The sequence below is a fragment of the Passer domesticus genome, chromosome 1 (genome assembly GCF_036417665.1).
Source record: "Passer domesticus isolate bPasDom1 chromosome 1, bPasDom1.hap1, whole genome shotgun sequence".
NCBI lineage: Eukaryota > Metazoa > Chordata > Aves > Passeriformes > Passeridae > Passer > Passer domesticus.
In genome coordinates, this window is record NC_087474.1 from 108,680,134 (window position 1) to 108,696,250 (window position 16,117).

General features: G+C 42.6%; 1 protein-coding gene across 7 annotated transcripts in view; it reads left to right on the top strand.

Moving 5' to 3' along the window:
• The first annotated feature begins 1,964 nt into the window (after positions 1-1,964).
• SPIRE1 (spire type actin nucleation factor 1) overlaps positions 1,965-16,117 on the top strand; it is a 126,436-nt gene continuing 112,283 nt past the window's right edge. For 2 of the 7 annotated variants that reach the window (XM_064433139.1, XM_064433151.1), the window contains exons 1-2: positions 1,965-2,602; positions 14,475-14,509. In XM_064433139.1, the coding sequence (XP_064289209.1) occupies positions 2,302-2,602; positions 14,475-14,509 (336 nt within the window). In that variant the 5' untranslated portion in view covers positions 1,965-2,301. The remainder of the gene's footprint in view (positions 2,603-14,474; positions 14,510-16,117) is intronic. The other 5 variants (XM_064433172.1, XM_064433145.1, XM_064433155.1 and 2 more) reach the window with 3 other exon arrangements.

Below are 16,117 nucleotides of genomic sequence, written 5' to 3' on the forward strand. Positions count from 1 at the left end.
GAACATGTGAATAGCTATGATGGGTTAGATAATGTAGTTAAACTTGGTGTCTTTTGCCTCTTGTTACCTTAAGAAATTTCTGAGGTAGAAGTTAGAGCCATTCATGATTTTGTCTAATTCTGATGCTCAGATCTGTAGTTAATTAGCCATCTGTGATTTTGTCTGTCTTAAACCTGTGGGTGATGATTTTGGTGAGTATCTTTAGGTCTTTATGCTTTGCAAAATGACAAGCTGTTGGGCTTACTGAACTTTTCTATACCAAACTTCTCAGATTTTTCCCCATGTGGACTCCGGGTATCTCTTCTTGTGGCTGGAAAATCTGAAACTTTTTGGTTCCTTCTGTAGAAGCCATTCTGTGTCAGTGATATGCCATGACCACCTCCTTTGGTTGTCCTTGTAAGAAAAAGGCAACTCTTTCTGCTGCTGCTGGACCAAAAAAATTACCTTAGAGAATCTTGCAACACATACGGCAGGAGTGAATGTTGGCATTTTGCATGTACATTTAATCAGCAGTGTGGCAGTGTGACACCATTTATGTCTTTTTTCTTCAAGAGGTGTTAAATACTTCCTATGGCAGCACTGAGGTTTTTTAAATTTAGGACCTAATAAGTACATTATGTACTTACTGGCCCTGCTGCTAACTTTACAAGTCTGGTTTTGTGTTAATTTTTTTTTTTTTATTCCCAAAAGATAAAAATGCATTTGTTTGCCTGTTATCCAGCATATAGGATGCTGATAAAAGCTTCACAAGTACAATTTCTCCCCCAATTTCCTTCTATCTAAATATAGCCTGAAAAGCTGGATCATGTTGCATGGTGAATATCGCCAGATTTAGCAGCATTATTCAAGTACCACTTTTATCTTGTATGCACCGCTGTATGTTACACAAGGGGAAAGAGGAAAAAAGCAGCGGCGTTGAGTACAGCGGGAAGTGAAGGGGGAGAGAGGAGCTGGAAGTGGAATGGGAAGAGGAGCTGGAAGCGGAATGGGAAGCGAGGAGGGAGCGGGCCGCTGGAAGCCGGCGGCGGGGCCGTGCCCGGGCGCGGTGCCGCTCCTGTGCGCCAGAGGGCGCGCCCGCCGCTGTCCCTCAGTCCCTCCCGGCTCCCCGTGGATCCGGTGCGAACGGGGGATTTCGAGTTTCCTTTCAAATCTGAGAGGTACAACACCAAAAATAGAAACTGAAGTGTTATTTAGCCTGATGTTTTTCTGCGTGAAAGTGCTCGTTTGCCTGGGGCGAATCTGGCATGAAGGGCTGTGCCCTTCTGGTGCCCAGGTGTGTTCAGAGGCAGGGACGTCAGTTCCCAGCTGCTTGGAAAACGATTCCCTGGTTGTTCCCTTTCCAGACTGAGCTGGTTTAGCTCTGCCAGCCTCTCTGTGTACCCTGGACACTTCCAGCCTTGCTGCTGCCGCCGAGGATGGAGCTTTCGCGGGGGCAGTGTTTGCTTTGGGAGGGCAGACCCTGTAATTCCAAGGCACTCGCCCTCCCGCTAGGAAAGCGGGGCCCTGCTAACACGTTTCGCTGTATCTGTGATGGCGCAGGTTGGTGCCGAGTGTTTAACCCTCGGGAGTGCCGGGAGTCTCATCCCGCGTCCCGCCGGGCGTTGTTTGTTTCTGGCGGTGCTGGTTACGAACACCCGGCGCAGAAACAGCGGCCCGAGGGCTGTGGGAGGAGTGCCCCACGTCTGTCGGCGTCTCCGGCAGAGCTGGAAGCCGAGCGGCCCGGCCGGCGGTGCAGGCGCCGGCTGCCGTGGCAGCCCCGAGTGAATCCTCCCCGCGCCCTCCATAGCGGCCGGGCCGTGCCGGGCCGTGCCGGGCCGGGCCGTGCCGGGCCGTGCCGGGCCGGGCCGTGCCGGGCCGGGCCGTGCCGGGCCGTGCCGTGCCGGGCCGTGCCGTGCCGGGCCGTGCCGGGTCGGGCCGTGCCGGCAGGGGGCGCTGCGGCGGCGGGCGGCGCCGCGCGGCGGGGGCGGGCGAGGACGAGGACGCCATTGCGTTGCTATGAGCTGTCGCTCCCCCTGCGGCGGCGGCGGCGGCAGCGGGCGGACCGGGCGCCGATCCTGTGCCTGCCTTCCTCCTGACTCCTGCCTGTTTCCTGGCTCCTGCTGCCTGCCGCGCGGGCCGGGCTCTCCGTCCGGCGGCCTGGTGGCACTAGCGGGGCGGAGAGGATGAGCACGGCGGGACCGGGCGGCAGCAGCAGCACAAGCAGCAGCAGCAGCAGCATCAGCGCAAGCAGCAGCATCAGCAGCCGCTGCCGCGGCGGCGGGGCCGGTCACTGAGCGAGGAGCCCCGCGGCGGACGCAGGGCATGGAGCCCCAGCCCGGCGCCTCCCGCCCGGCCGCCGAGGAGGAGGAGGACGGCGGCGGCGGGTCCGGCGGGCAGCCGGAGGCGCTGTCGCTGGAGGAGATCCTCCGGCTCTACAACCAGCCCATCAACGAGGAGCAGGCGTGGGCCGTGTGTTACCAGTGCTGCGCCTCGCTGCGCGCCCGCCGCGGAGAGACCCCGACCGCCAGGCTGGGGGCGGCGGCCGCGCAGCTCCGCGTCTGGCGGGACGGCGCCGTCACCCTGGAGCAGGACGGGCCCGACCGGCCGCCCCCGCCCGCCGCAGGTAAGGCCGGGGCGCCGCCGCCGACCCCGCGCAGCCCCCGCCGCAGCAGCCGGGGGCCGGGCGCGGGCGGCAGCCCGTCTGCATCAGCCTTTGTCCGGGACGCGACCGCCCTTCCCGCCCGAGGGTCGCGGTGGGCGAGCGCTCGGCCCCTCGGTCCTGCCGGGGGCTGTGGGGGCTCTGCGTGCCTGTGTGTTTATGTGTTTGTGTGTGTGTGTCTCCGTGGCATCTCGTGTCGTGCCTGCAAAGGTAGAACCCCTCTCCTGGGATGCGATCGCCTGCGTGCGGGCACGGGCAGGCGAATGCGGGTCCAGTGTTTTATAATTGCGTCGTCTCTCCCGGTGCGTAATCAGTCCCGTGTCATCCGCGCACCGGGAGCGCCGCTGCTGCGGGCTCCCTGCCCTTTGGGCTCCTCCGGCCGCGCCGTGCATCCCGCAGCGGCTCCCGGAGCAGTTTGGCATCAAACGGCACCTATTAGAAATATATCCATGTAGATGTGTGCTGACGCTAAGTGAGTGAGAAAGCCGTGTACAGGGGCTTAGCACCTACCATCTGTTTCGTTAAAATGCCCAGGAAAGCGTATTTTGCATTGGAAAGGAAAATGAGGGCGGCATGTCTTATTCTCAGCCTTTCAAAGCTTCTGATTTTAAATGTGAACAGCAGTATTTTTTTTTGTTGCAAGTAAAGCTCAATTTTTGAAAAGAAATCAAAGATGGGCAGCAGAAGGATGTGGCCAATACATGATGGTGTTCCCCAGTATCAGCCTAGTCCACATTCAACGTCACAGAATTTTCTGAGAAGACAGAGGTTTCAGCACTTTAAAGTTGTGTGGTTCAGAAGGCAGTGGTAAATTCACAAAATGGGATTAATGGAGCCCTCAGCATTTAGAGCACGAATATTATGCCTGGTGTTACAATTTAATGAAGCCTTTTGATACAGTGCCTGTCTGAAAAGTCTTTTGGCAGAGACTTGCAGTAATCCAGTTTGGAGCTAGTGGTACATGCAAATATCAAAATATATTTAGTGGAAGAAAGGACATCATTTAGTTCTGCAATTGTAATGAGTCTAATAATGACTTCCATTTGAATGTGATCTGGTGTGCTTTTAAAATTGTTTTAAAAAACAGGTCTTTGTAATGTTAATTAAATGCCAGACCGACACCCAGAAATTCCAGGAACATGCTCTCCTGACCAAGGCATCTGCATGTCACAAGCGCATTGAAGAGTTTTGTGTTGCATGTCGTGTGCTGCTTTTGCTTACAGTCTTTTGAGATGACATCAAGACTTTCCATTTTCTATTGCAGGAAATACATTAGTTTACTATGTATTTCTTTCTTTTGTGGCTTTTTTCTTGCTATTGGTGGACTTAACCTATTTCCTCACACACAATATCATTACTGGCTGTAGGAGGGTGTTGAATATACTTGGATATGAAGTTCAGGCCCCTCACTGATATCCAGCATGTTTATTTTACATGAAAGCTTTACTGTGAAAATGCTTTAATCAACATGTGCTAACTTGTGTATGTTGATATGACATCTAAATTTTCGGATGGGTGAGATTTTTTTAAAATATTCCAGCCCTGTCTATTTTTCTTTTTTTTCCCCCCTTATTAGTGTATGTATTATTTTGTATAACACCACATGTGTGTGCTTATATCTTGAGAATCTTAAGACCGTGTGTATGTACCTAAACAAAGATAAGCAGTCTGTGAAGACCTCCCAGGGAAGCAGGAGGCAGGAGCTATCCCAGGGAGAGTACCCCCTCCAGTGCCTATAATAGCAAAAGGGGAGGCAGGGGTTTTTCTGCCAGCTGTCCATTCCTAAAGCATCCTTGGTGAACTCGCTTTTCCATCATCTGCAGGCTGGTAGGTGCCTGGATTTGAAAAGAGGCAGGATTCCTCCTGGGGACCATTCCCTGCCCCTGGCCTTCCTCATCTACCTAACTTTAAACAGACTTTGGAAACAGAGGCCTCTCATCCTCCAAGCTTTCACAGGGGATTTTGTTCTTGATTTGTGAAACCTGGAGCAGGTTTTCACTGGAAATTGTTATATATGTGATACGTCGAATGTTGGGAGTTCACTGTACTGAATATTGAGGAGCTGACAGAAGGCTTGCTTGTCATTGGTTTCTTTTGAACTGTTCCTATTCTTTTCCTTATTGCTCACTGCATTCTCTTTGGATGATGATTAATGTGCTTCCTCAGCCAGTTACAGCTTGAGCCTCTGGAATAGGTATTTGTTTGTAGGCTGCTGTATTCTCTTTGCACCAGTGAAAGCTCAGGAAGAACCAGTGCTTTGGCTCTGTGGCCTGGGGAGCAGTACAACGTAACAGGCCCTGAAGCTGTATGGTCACAATAATTTAACTTTCAAGCTACAAATTAAAGTTCTCTTAGAAAGAAGCACTGATTATGCAGAAACTGGTGGTATTTTTCCAAAGCAGTTTATTGTGAAACAGTTTACCAGTTCATGCTCAATACTTGAAATTTCAAGTAACAATATGTAGAAATTGAAGAAAAATGTCCTTGAGATAGGAAAGAGATGAGTTTCACTGATAGTGGGGCAGAAAAATGCCCTTGGAGTTGAATCCCATCCTTAAATAAAACCAGAGACTGATTTTCAGATCTTTCCAGTTTTATCTGTGTGATCTATTAATATTTCATGATCTTTAAAAAAAATAAGGTTTTGGTTAAAAATAAGTAAAAATATGAGGGATGAAAATGCTGCCCAGTTGTTCATTTTCATGTCACCATTGATATCACCTGAATCCCTGACAAGAGGAGGATCAGGAAGGATTCCTGCCTTTGTATTTCAGACAATTTAGATTTAAATGCCTGTGTCAGGAGGTTTGTTACAGCAATAGGGGTTCTGCGGGTTAATGCTCTGAGTTGTAAAGCTGTTTTGTTCTAGCAATACATAAAAAATGTATAGGTGTAGGTTGGTGCATAGGTTTGGATAATTCACAGGAACAAATATTGGCTGTTAGTTTCTATTTTAGTAAACAACAGAATCCTGTGTGGGCAAATAAAGGAACCCCTGAAGAATGGTGTCTTTGGGTAGTGAACATTCGGGCTTTGTCCAGGATTGTGATCAGTCACGCCTGTCAGTGGGGCTCGGGCAACGTTGGGAGCAAACGCAGTCGTGTCACAGAGTTCGCTCTAGAGATGCACATGAAGCCATGTTTTACAGAGCAATATGAACCCTTTTACTTTTCCAGAACCAAAGTAAGGAAGAAAAGATTTTGCGTGAATATGCAAAATAAACATAAAGCTCACTGTGGTTGTCTTAGTGACATGTAAATACCACAGAAGTGTGGGTTGCTTTGAAATACCCGTGGTGGAATTGGAGATACAGTGTAGAAATTATCTTGACTAATGGATGCTTTAGCAGTCTTTGTAACTTGCAGTTTATATGAAAAGAGCTAATGGTGGCATCCAGTAAAGTGCCAGATGCAATAAAAAATAACTTCTGAATGAGCTAAAATGTTTGGAGTAAATATGTGGTTTGACTCTTTCAAGTTCTCTTCTTGCAGAACTGCATTTACACATGTTTTTATAAACTTGAAACAATAATGAAGTAATAGAGGAGCAGAAAACCCACACAAGAGCTGGCAGTTGACATCATGCCCGGGATACTGTAGGGTGTGGAGCAATCTGTTTCATTGGGGTTGTGTCATTGCTGCAAGCTGGATAAGGAGCCCTTGCTTTTCAGCACAGAGGCTATGCCACCTCCTTCCCAGAGGTGGGAAACAGAACAGTTTTGGGGGTGAGCAGGTTTGGTAAAATGAGGATGTTTTGTAAGTGCCAGACCCCTGGCTTAGCAAAGGTGACCACTGACTTTGGGCATAGCATGAGTTCCTGAAGGGGAACAGCCACGAGGATCTCGGAAAGTGGCAAAGAAGGATACTTTGAACACAGAGTTGGGCTCACGTCCAGCTGTTGGCTGTTCAGGGCTGGCAGGAATGTGGCTCTTCCTGGCCTTCATCTCCCTCCCAAGACCCTGAACTGTGGGTAGTGTCAGTGGCCCTTCTTTTGCCTTGTCCTCCAGCCCTAAGAGAGAAAGCACATAGGGAAATTACTGCTGGCCTTAGCAGCAGTGATTACTATGCAGATTTTTCTCTTGGAAATCTGCCAGGTGTTCAGCAGGAGGGCATAATGCATGGAGTATTCTGGCTTTGAAGCAAAAAGATCACAGAAAAGTTGACTGCATGGTGGCTTTTATGGGACTTGGAGGGCTCAGGGTGAGACATGCTGGAGAAGAATAGTTTATGTTGTCTTGGCAGTTTTAGTGACTTCCATGTCCCTTTTACGTCTTTGTGTGCCCAGATTTTGGAAGGCAAGAATGGAGAAACAGTAAGAATAATTGCAAATTCAACTTGAGTGCATGAAGACATTCTTATCTGTCAGTCCCTGGTGGATTACTGAAAAAAATATGCATGATTTTTAGTGTAAAATAAACGTACTACCATCTTTCTTCTAATTTTGTTGACCCTTTTTAAAGATGATGGGTGGGAGTAGCCTTTCTTGATGTTGAAGTTTTGAAAGAGGTGTTGCTATGAATAGTGCTAAAAGAAATAGTAGCTTTAGGATGAAGATTTAATTATGTTCAGAATTCAAATCTAATTCAAGGGTATTCAGAAACATCTGCATTTAAGAATAGTAAGGCTTGATGTATTGAGCCTCACTTTCTTGTGCAAGAGTTTTAAGATAGATGCCTATATAGATATTTTAATATTGGATGTCAAGTAGGATGAAAATACTACTAGACAGCAGAGAGGAGCCTCAGTGAGTTGATGCTTTTATCTCTTCTTGCTCTACTGATCTGTGGAAGAGGGAAAGCTTAGGCTTTATTTTTGCCAGGCTTTCTGTCATCAGGGTGGTTCCCAGTACGTAAGTATGAACTGGAAGCCTTCCAGTCATGGCTTATATGGATGCATCCCATGCACTGGGGGTTGTGTGGGCTCTCTGTGAATATCAGCAGATGCTGGGCATCCTATTGTAGGCAGTTCTGGTAGGGGAGGACAAAATAAGCAAAGAAAAGATCTCAGCAAAGCAAAATAATGTGTTCAGTTAAAAAAAAAAGGTGCATATTTCAAATGCCTACACAAAAGAAATGGAAGGAAATTGCCAACAGGGATAAGTGACCTTAGTTGCCTGTATTTGTATGGAGAAATATTGAAGATGGTAAGTATGCAGTGAACAAATTAACTCTGATTTGGTGTTGTCTGAAAACTGCATTTATTCCTAAGGAAAACATTGAAATATGAACTTAGAAAGGAGAACTTTGAGGAATTGTGGATCCCTGGTATTAATAATGACTTAAAGTAAAAGATAAGACTTTAACAGTGATTTTCTTCTCTAATGCAGTAAAAATGTTGCTTTAGGAAGGAAAATGGAATTTCAGTTGTCATTGTTAACAGCAGTTGAAGAGAAGAGTGAAAAATGAGACATCTGCCATGATGTTGCAGAGAGTTAATATCATGTCCCTGTGGGGCATTGCTGAAGAAAGAACAAAGATGCTTTTTGGGGGGGGAGGGGGTGCAGAATAGGTAATGGATAATGGAGTCCAGCTTCAGGGCTGGCTGCAGGTGATAGTTTACCCCACAGTGCCCAGTGAGAGGTGATGGGTGGGAATGGGGAGCACAAGCAGAGCTTTGAAAAGGAAGGCAATAGCAGTGTATGATGTGACTGAGGGGAAGAGAGAAAGAGAGAAAGAGAGAGAGCCTTGAACAGGATGATTCAGAGAGGACAGGATCAGAGTTACAGGCTGTGCAAATGACAGCAGAGCATGGCAGCAGAGCTGTGGATAGATCTTACCCAAGCCTGAGTGTGTTTGCCAAGTGTGCAGTAGGAATGTTGCAGGTAACAAGAGGATTAAAGATATGTAACGTCCTGCATGCTTGTTGGCAATGAACATACCTTCATGGAAGTAGAGAAACTTTTTCATAATATCTGTTAAAAGGAAACTGAGGAGTGTTTGCTCTTTGTTTCTGAATTAGTTTATCACATTACAGCATCAGATCCAATAAGGAGACAATATTGTTTTATTCCTGATAAAACCTTAAAACGGCTTGCATGACACATGCAACTATGATTGCATTACTGTATTTTATTGCTGTGCAGTTTAAGAGGAACAAAAGGAGATGAGTTGTTTTGTATAGTGCAAAGACAGCTGAGGTAGAGAAGAATTAAGAGAACTCCTTTTTCATTTACTTGAGAGAGTTTATTAACAGCTGGTGACAGTTCTTAACAGATCCAGTAGTGCTGAGTTACCAGTTTAGAAAAGCTGTAACCTGCTTGAAGCTCTGGATCCATCAAAAAAGATGGGAGAAACTGCTGATGACTTGAATGGAGTCACAGTTCTGCCAGGAGCACACGTATGTATTGAATGAGCAGGCAATTGGGTAGCTCCAGGAAAAATTAGAATGTGATCAGAGTAACAGAAATTAAAAAAAAAAAATCAAGGCTTGTGAACTCTGCAAATTCACACTTTTTTTTTAGGAAGAATTGATACCTGTACAGGGTGGAGGAGGATGAGTACAGTATCTGTATTTATTTAAGTATCTACAGAAGAGATTGGCAGCTATGAATGGAGTCCAGTAACACTTGGAGATGCAGAACTACCGCAGTAACAAAAATCGATGTGATCCGAAGGAACAGTTACAGGTTTGCTGAAGAGAGCAAGCAGTGGAACATGGAAAAATCCTATGTTGATCACAGCCTTGTGCAGAATAGAAATGAGACAAGACAATGACCATGTAATTATATCTTAGGAGTTACCACTAAGGTAGCCTGGATTTGTTAATTTGCAATTTAAAATGTTTTTATTACAAAATCTAGCAGGGTATTAATACAGAAGACCTCTTAGTCATTACCTTTACTTTGTGCAATAGACAAAAAGTGCTTATGACTGTTCAAAAGTAGTAGTAACTTCCAAGAAGTGTTGAATAGAGAAAATAGAAGGCATGAAAAGAGATTGGCGCAGGGAAGGAAAGTCCTGATTGCCATTGGTCTAGAAACATCTCTAAGAATTTTCCTTGTATTTTCTTAAAATTTTTACAGTTTTCTCTTTCCTTTCCTAAGCAGAAAAATGAGGCATATAATTACTAAGTCATCAGCTGTAGTCTGATACAGAAATCATGAGTCATAGCCAAGAAGCCACAAGCTCGAAAATGTCATCCCATTTCTTGTTACCTTCTAATTACAGTTTAAAGGAAGGATTTGTTGATACTCAAAGCCTAAGGATTTTTCTTAAGAACTTGGGTCTCTGTGCTTCCTGCTCAGAGGCGGTCTCTACCTCTCCTAATCCAGCCTGCTTCCTTCCACTTTCTCATGTTCTTGCTCTTTTTGACCTTCTTCCCTGCATCCTGGTGTGTCTTACTCCTAAGATATCCTTTGCCTATATTTGTCTTTATATTTTTTCACTTTTTTTCCCTGTTTCTTTTTATCTTGCAAGTTTTCACTGTCTTTCGTCAGCTTGGCTCATTTCTCCTACATCAACATTTTCCTCTCCCTTCATTTAATTACAAATCCTATTCTTTGGATATTTATTTCTTTTCCTTTTCTGGTATGATTGCCTTTGCTTTCTTCTTTCATTCCCTTTCCTTTTATTGGTGCTCATCTTGACTCTTGTATGGATGAACTTGTCATTTTTGGAAACTAATCTGACCAGTTTCACATTAGTTACCAAATCTCCAGTTTTTGGTAATTCCAAAGTTACCAAAACTCCAGTTTCTGGATGTTTAAACGTGAGTCTGAACTTATTTTTATTTTTTTACTTGAGGAATCCTCATTCTCTTAAGGGCAAAGAAAAGCTCTCTACTGTAGGTACAGTGCTTCTTGAAGATGTAAAAGCCAGAACGCAAATGCAAATTTTATTTGTTTTAAAGTTTATTGTTAATTTGGGGAGGTGTGACTAAAGACTGTACCACTCAAGGAACTTGAGTTAGTGACTTTCATGTTCTTCCTTGCTCCCTTTCCCTGGGTTGGCCCGTATTTTCTTTCTTCATCCTCTTCTTCCACTGTCCTCCAGTGCATACAGGCAGTGTCTCTCATTCCTGAGAGCAACTTCAGTTGTGTTGTTGTAGTAATGGCAGCTTGATTTCACTCCAAACCTGCAGAAGTGGGCAGTGACATTTACTTACAGTATTAATCTTTAAACCCAAAATGAGTTTCAGGTTTGTTGCCAATATGTGCGTCAGCCACAATGTTGCCAGAAAAATCAGCGCTTATCATTTCAATTCTGAAAGAAGCTGTCTTGCAGAAGCTGCCTTGGATGTGAGCAGAGGAGTCTGAGACACTGAGGAAGGCTAGGGAGATGCTCTGAGCTGCAGGGCTCTTAGATCTGCTGATTATAGCCCAAATGGTGGCTGTGTGATTGTGGTGTCACATCACTAAAGTCAACTCAGTAGCTTGGTTTTTCTTCAGATAGAGGAGTGCAGATGGGTTGGCACATCCCACATGCTGTCCTACAAATACCCTGGGTCAGTCCATTCTAGCATACTGACTTATCTGTGTTGCTTTTAAAACTCACTCTTAAATGTGTGCTTCTTACCATTGGTAGGAGTACTGGGAGCTCCTGCCTGAAGGGATGAGACAGTCTTCCCTGGTGCTTGAGGAAAGTTTGTCATGACTCCTCTTGCTCAGGGTTTTCAAATAGAAATTTTGAAGAGCAAAAAATGAATGTGAAGGTTTGAGGTTTCTTTTTAATTTTCTTTTTTTCTGTTGAATGTGTCTCTCTGAAGACTGTTTTTAGAAATACAGGAAACCTCCAATGTAAGTCACTTTCCTTCTTTCAAAAACTCTTCAGTTTTTGCATTTCAACAAACTGAGAGTGAAAAATGATCTAATTTTCCAAACCAAGTTTGTTTATAAACTGCAGTTGACAGTTAAAGTTATGCTGTTTACTAGTAATGAATGCATTAGCTTTTATTTGAAAACTGTCATGGAAAATTACTGTTGAATTTTTTTGGCAGTAAGAGTGGTAAAAATGCTGCACAGATGAATATCTAGTTGAATGGTTCTGAAGTCTGGAAAAGTCTGCATTTATGTTAAGAATCAGCAGCTGAAATAATTTATTAAGGCTTCACCTGTTTACCAGAGAAGCACTTCATCCTGCTTGCAGAGACTGTTCTATGACTTCTGGGGAATTTCTTTTTCTCCAGTGCTAATGAAGGGAGTGTGACCCTTAGGCTACATTTACAAGTTACTGCTTTTTCAGTCATGTCAGCTGAAGAGAGACGAAATTTCTACTCCCAGCCACTATAGATAAAGCCAGTATAAACTGGCTTGCAGGGGCCAAATAAAAGCGAATTAATTTCAGTCTTGATAGATGCATGTGAGTGCATCAACAGTATTGTTAATGATCTCTTCAGAAATGTGGTAAATTCCCAATGGAGTGAGTCCACAAGTGACTGTGAACAGCTTTGGGAAATGTGCTAAGTGTATAGCTGGTCTCAGGGTACAGAGGCACATGGAATGGTTATAATTACCATAATGCCGTGTATATTAAAATGTTGTAAGTCAGTCACTTGCACCAGCTAGGATGCATGCATGAAAGACTTGTTATTCCCCCTTCCTGCCCCAGCACATGCACTCATGACAATTCTACTGGGGTTTAAAATACTGGTGTAAATAGGAATAGATAGTTGAGTTTAATAACAAAAAAAGCACTCCAGAGTTTGAGTGCTTTTCCTTGAGGAACAGCTTTCATGGAAGTTTATCAAAGGAGCTGCAAGATAAGATTCTTGCTGTTACTTTCAGAAATTCAAATTTTATCTTTCCTGTTTTGGTCCAGGCTGATTTATTTGTTTCCTGTGCTTCAGGACTTGTTTGGGACTTCTGCTAAAAGGATGTTCATAGGATCTCAGCTCTGCTGGGAGGTGCAGCAATGAGTGCTTGGTGCTACTCAGAGGATCTAGTGGACAGCTTGGCTCCTGTTCCTTTAGACAGTAGGAGATGCAAGTCCGAATATTTTAAACTATCAATGATTGCAAACATTGGTGGCCTAGTGTATGCACTGCATTGCTATTGGTTTAAAATTAGTACTTAATGAAGTAGTAATTTTTTTAAAGTAATGTCTTTTTAAAGACAGCTTTAAAAGCTGTCTTTTAAGCTTTGTGCTTTTTTTCTTCCCCAGTCTTGACTACATTTCTCTGAATTAATCTTGTATCATCTTGTATCAAAAAGATACATTGTTTTAGTCACCTGACATTTGATTTCACAAAAGTAGCCCCTAATATTAATAAATCTGCTAATAATCCTATCAGTTAAAAACATTCTCAGCAAATTTCCCCTGTTTATATTTTGTAACAATCACGTGAATGTTACCATTTTAAACACCAAAAAAATTATTATGTGGTTCTGAAAGTGAATGAACCAGAGGTACCAGTCCTTTAGAAAAGATGATATGCGATGCAAAAGCCTTTTAAAGACTCTCTTTGCTCTTGGTTTTGAAGTCAGACACCAGTGCTAAGCATTAGCTTGCTTTGGCAACAGCTCAAAAGGAAAGTAAACAACTTTCACTCTGTTAGGTGGGTGTTCCCTGCTAATTCAGGACGTGTTTAACCTTTAGTTCCAAAGGGAAGGTGACCAGTTCAGTATGAAAAATTAAGTTTTTCTGTGCAGGTGACTCTTCCCAGAGCTGAGTGTTTTGCTGTTCACATTTGTCATATGAAGTCAGTGGGATCACTCCTCTGTGCCAGCATTGTGCCAGCCAGTTGGTTGAGCTTCCTTGGGCTTGTCAGCCAGTCTGATAAAATAGTCCGTCCAATTATGGGTACAAATCACAGGCTTTTCCAAACTACTGCAGTAAATCCTTCCTAATCATCACCTGAACATGTGCTCTTAGAATACGCGTGCACAGTCAAGCAAATGCATCCTGTTCTAGTTTTTGAGTACACAAGATCTCAGAGTTCTGTCATGCATTTTGTAGGCTCTGTGCTATTGGGTCCAAAGCTGCAAATTCTAAACCAGCAGTGTGAATGCAATAAAGCTGAAAAGCTAAGACAAAAAATGTAAAATTTTATATCCGTGTATTTTGAAATGAAAGTTTTGGGAGATCCCCTTTCAAATGGGTAGATTACTGTGGAGCAATTAAATTCCTTGAATATTTTTTTTCCAGCAGGAAATCATCCTGTCAGGATTTCTTGGCCCTACTTTGATAAGGATTATTAATACAAAATTATAAACTTCATGCTTTTAATGACATGATGCTTTCCTAATGTGCTGTGAAATTTCAGTCTTCTTTTTGCTAAGCTGTCAAGCCACTTTGGTATAAAACTGTTTTGTGTTTCAGAAAACTGAGATTTCCATTTAATGAAACAGTTCAGAAACTTAATTTTTCTTTATTATGCAAATTCCTAAATGATGTTTCTGAACTCAGAGGAAATGCAAAAATTGACAAGTGGGACTTACAAAAATAGTATAGTAATGTTTTAACTTTCATTTGCTTGAACTTCATATTTCTGTTGAACTCTTTGAAATCCCAGAAGTAGCAGATGAAACAGTGGCTTTTCCCTAGTTTATGAATTAATGCTGCTTATTCTCTTGAAATAACTATTTGCTACTGCTTAATTTAAGCCAACATGTTTTCATGTTCCCTCCATGGCTAAACATCAATCATATGATTTAAATAATGAAGCGAGGCATTAAAGACACATCTTTTTAAAAGACAGTATTGTAAAGGATCCAAATAAAAAGGGTAGGGCCTTCTTGTTCTTAATACCAGGATGCATATATAATAAAAATATTATTGAAATGTGTGATTCAGGTAAGACAGGGAATATTTGGAAATTACTCAAATAAGAGAAGTGACTCAACTTTTTAGTTTTGTTCTTCCATTGTCTCTTTATCTGAAAACTTTTTTTTTCTCTTACAGATAAATCAGGGCGTTTACACTGCACAGAAATGGAGGTAAGAGAAGTATTTTGTGTTCTCTCTTAGTGGTGATTTAGCTCAGCTCTTTCTCATTAACTTATAGTGTAGATGTGGTATACTTACAGTGTGGACTTATTGCAAAGTTGTAGTGTTTCTTGTATTTATGACTTTCACTGGCAGCTGATAAGTGTGTCTTAACATGGGATATTTAGTCTCATGTTCAAAAATACAGGAAAAAAAGGATGTGTGGTTTTGCAAAACCAAGATTAAAGATTTGTGATGCAGCCAGTATAATCTTATTTTATATTAATATCTTAAAAAAACATATGTGTATTTTAAATAATATTTAATGTGGGTAATTTCTGTTGGATAAATTATTCTGTTATACTTACCTTAGAAAGGACTAACCAGTCATGGAATAAATACTTAGTGTTTATGGAATGGCTTGGTGATTTTTCACAACCTGAGAATTTGGGTGGAAGCAGGGAATACAAGTGATCTCAGGGTTGCTTGTTCATTTTAAAGCATCCTGATATCAGATACTTTTGGTATGACCTTTAATTTATCACTGGGCAATGTTTTGGGGTCCAAGAAATATTGTTGTATGTCTTGCTGGGGTAGCAATAGAAACACAAATACACTTAAATCTGCTTGGTTTATATCTTGACCGTTATTTAAATCTATATATTTCTGTATATACTAAACTGTGATTAGTGTTGTAATTGTTTTATATGTCAGATTCATAGATAATCCAGGACTGAATGCAAAACTAAGTAGAACATCTAGTTGAACAAGATGTGGACTCATAGTCTAATTTTTATTATCATACAGAGTAAATAATACAGTCTACTGAAATAAACTTTTCCAGCAATTAATACAATTTTTGTGTCCATTGCAGGGCAGCCTTTTCTCACTGCCTTTGAACTTTCTTTGAAATGTAAAACTGAGTTTTCACTGCAACTGTTCCATCCGTACCTCAGGCTGAGCCTGGAGATGGGACAAGCAGTGGAGCATCTTAATTGGCAGCTTGTCAGATTTCTCATCAATAATATATGTGAAGGTGACAAAGTACTGTTACCAAGTGGTTTATTCATAGATAAACTCTGCATGATGATGGCTGGTTATAAAGACAAAATGAAAGGCCAGCTAATTCAACTACAGATGGTAAAATGCTAGGACTATCCAGGTTTTTTCAAGTATTATTCATAATAATAATAAAACTACAAATGTTCTTTCTGCAGGATACAGTGTAAGGAGTAATTCATAACAGATAGAAGTACAGAAATTGGAAGTAGGCATGTTTTATTGCTTTGTGTGGTTTGGTTTAAACAAATACATCCTGCAGTTGTTTCAGGATTTGCAAAATCTCTGTTCACAAATCTAGTGCCTTATTTACAAATTATAATCTAGTGTGTCGTATGCTTTGCATAGTAAATATGTTTTCAGTTTTGCATTGTGTTTTTTGAAAGGAAGGTAATCAAAGGCCCTAATACTAAAAATACAGATAATATACCACTGTTAAAATGTTTTAAACAAAACATAAAGTACTTTATTTTGGGAAAGTAGAAGTGTTTTTGCTTCAAATGAAAATGTGTAGTAAGAGTCAGCTCAATATGCTGTATTTCATCTTCCATGGGAAAAGAG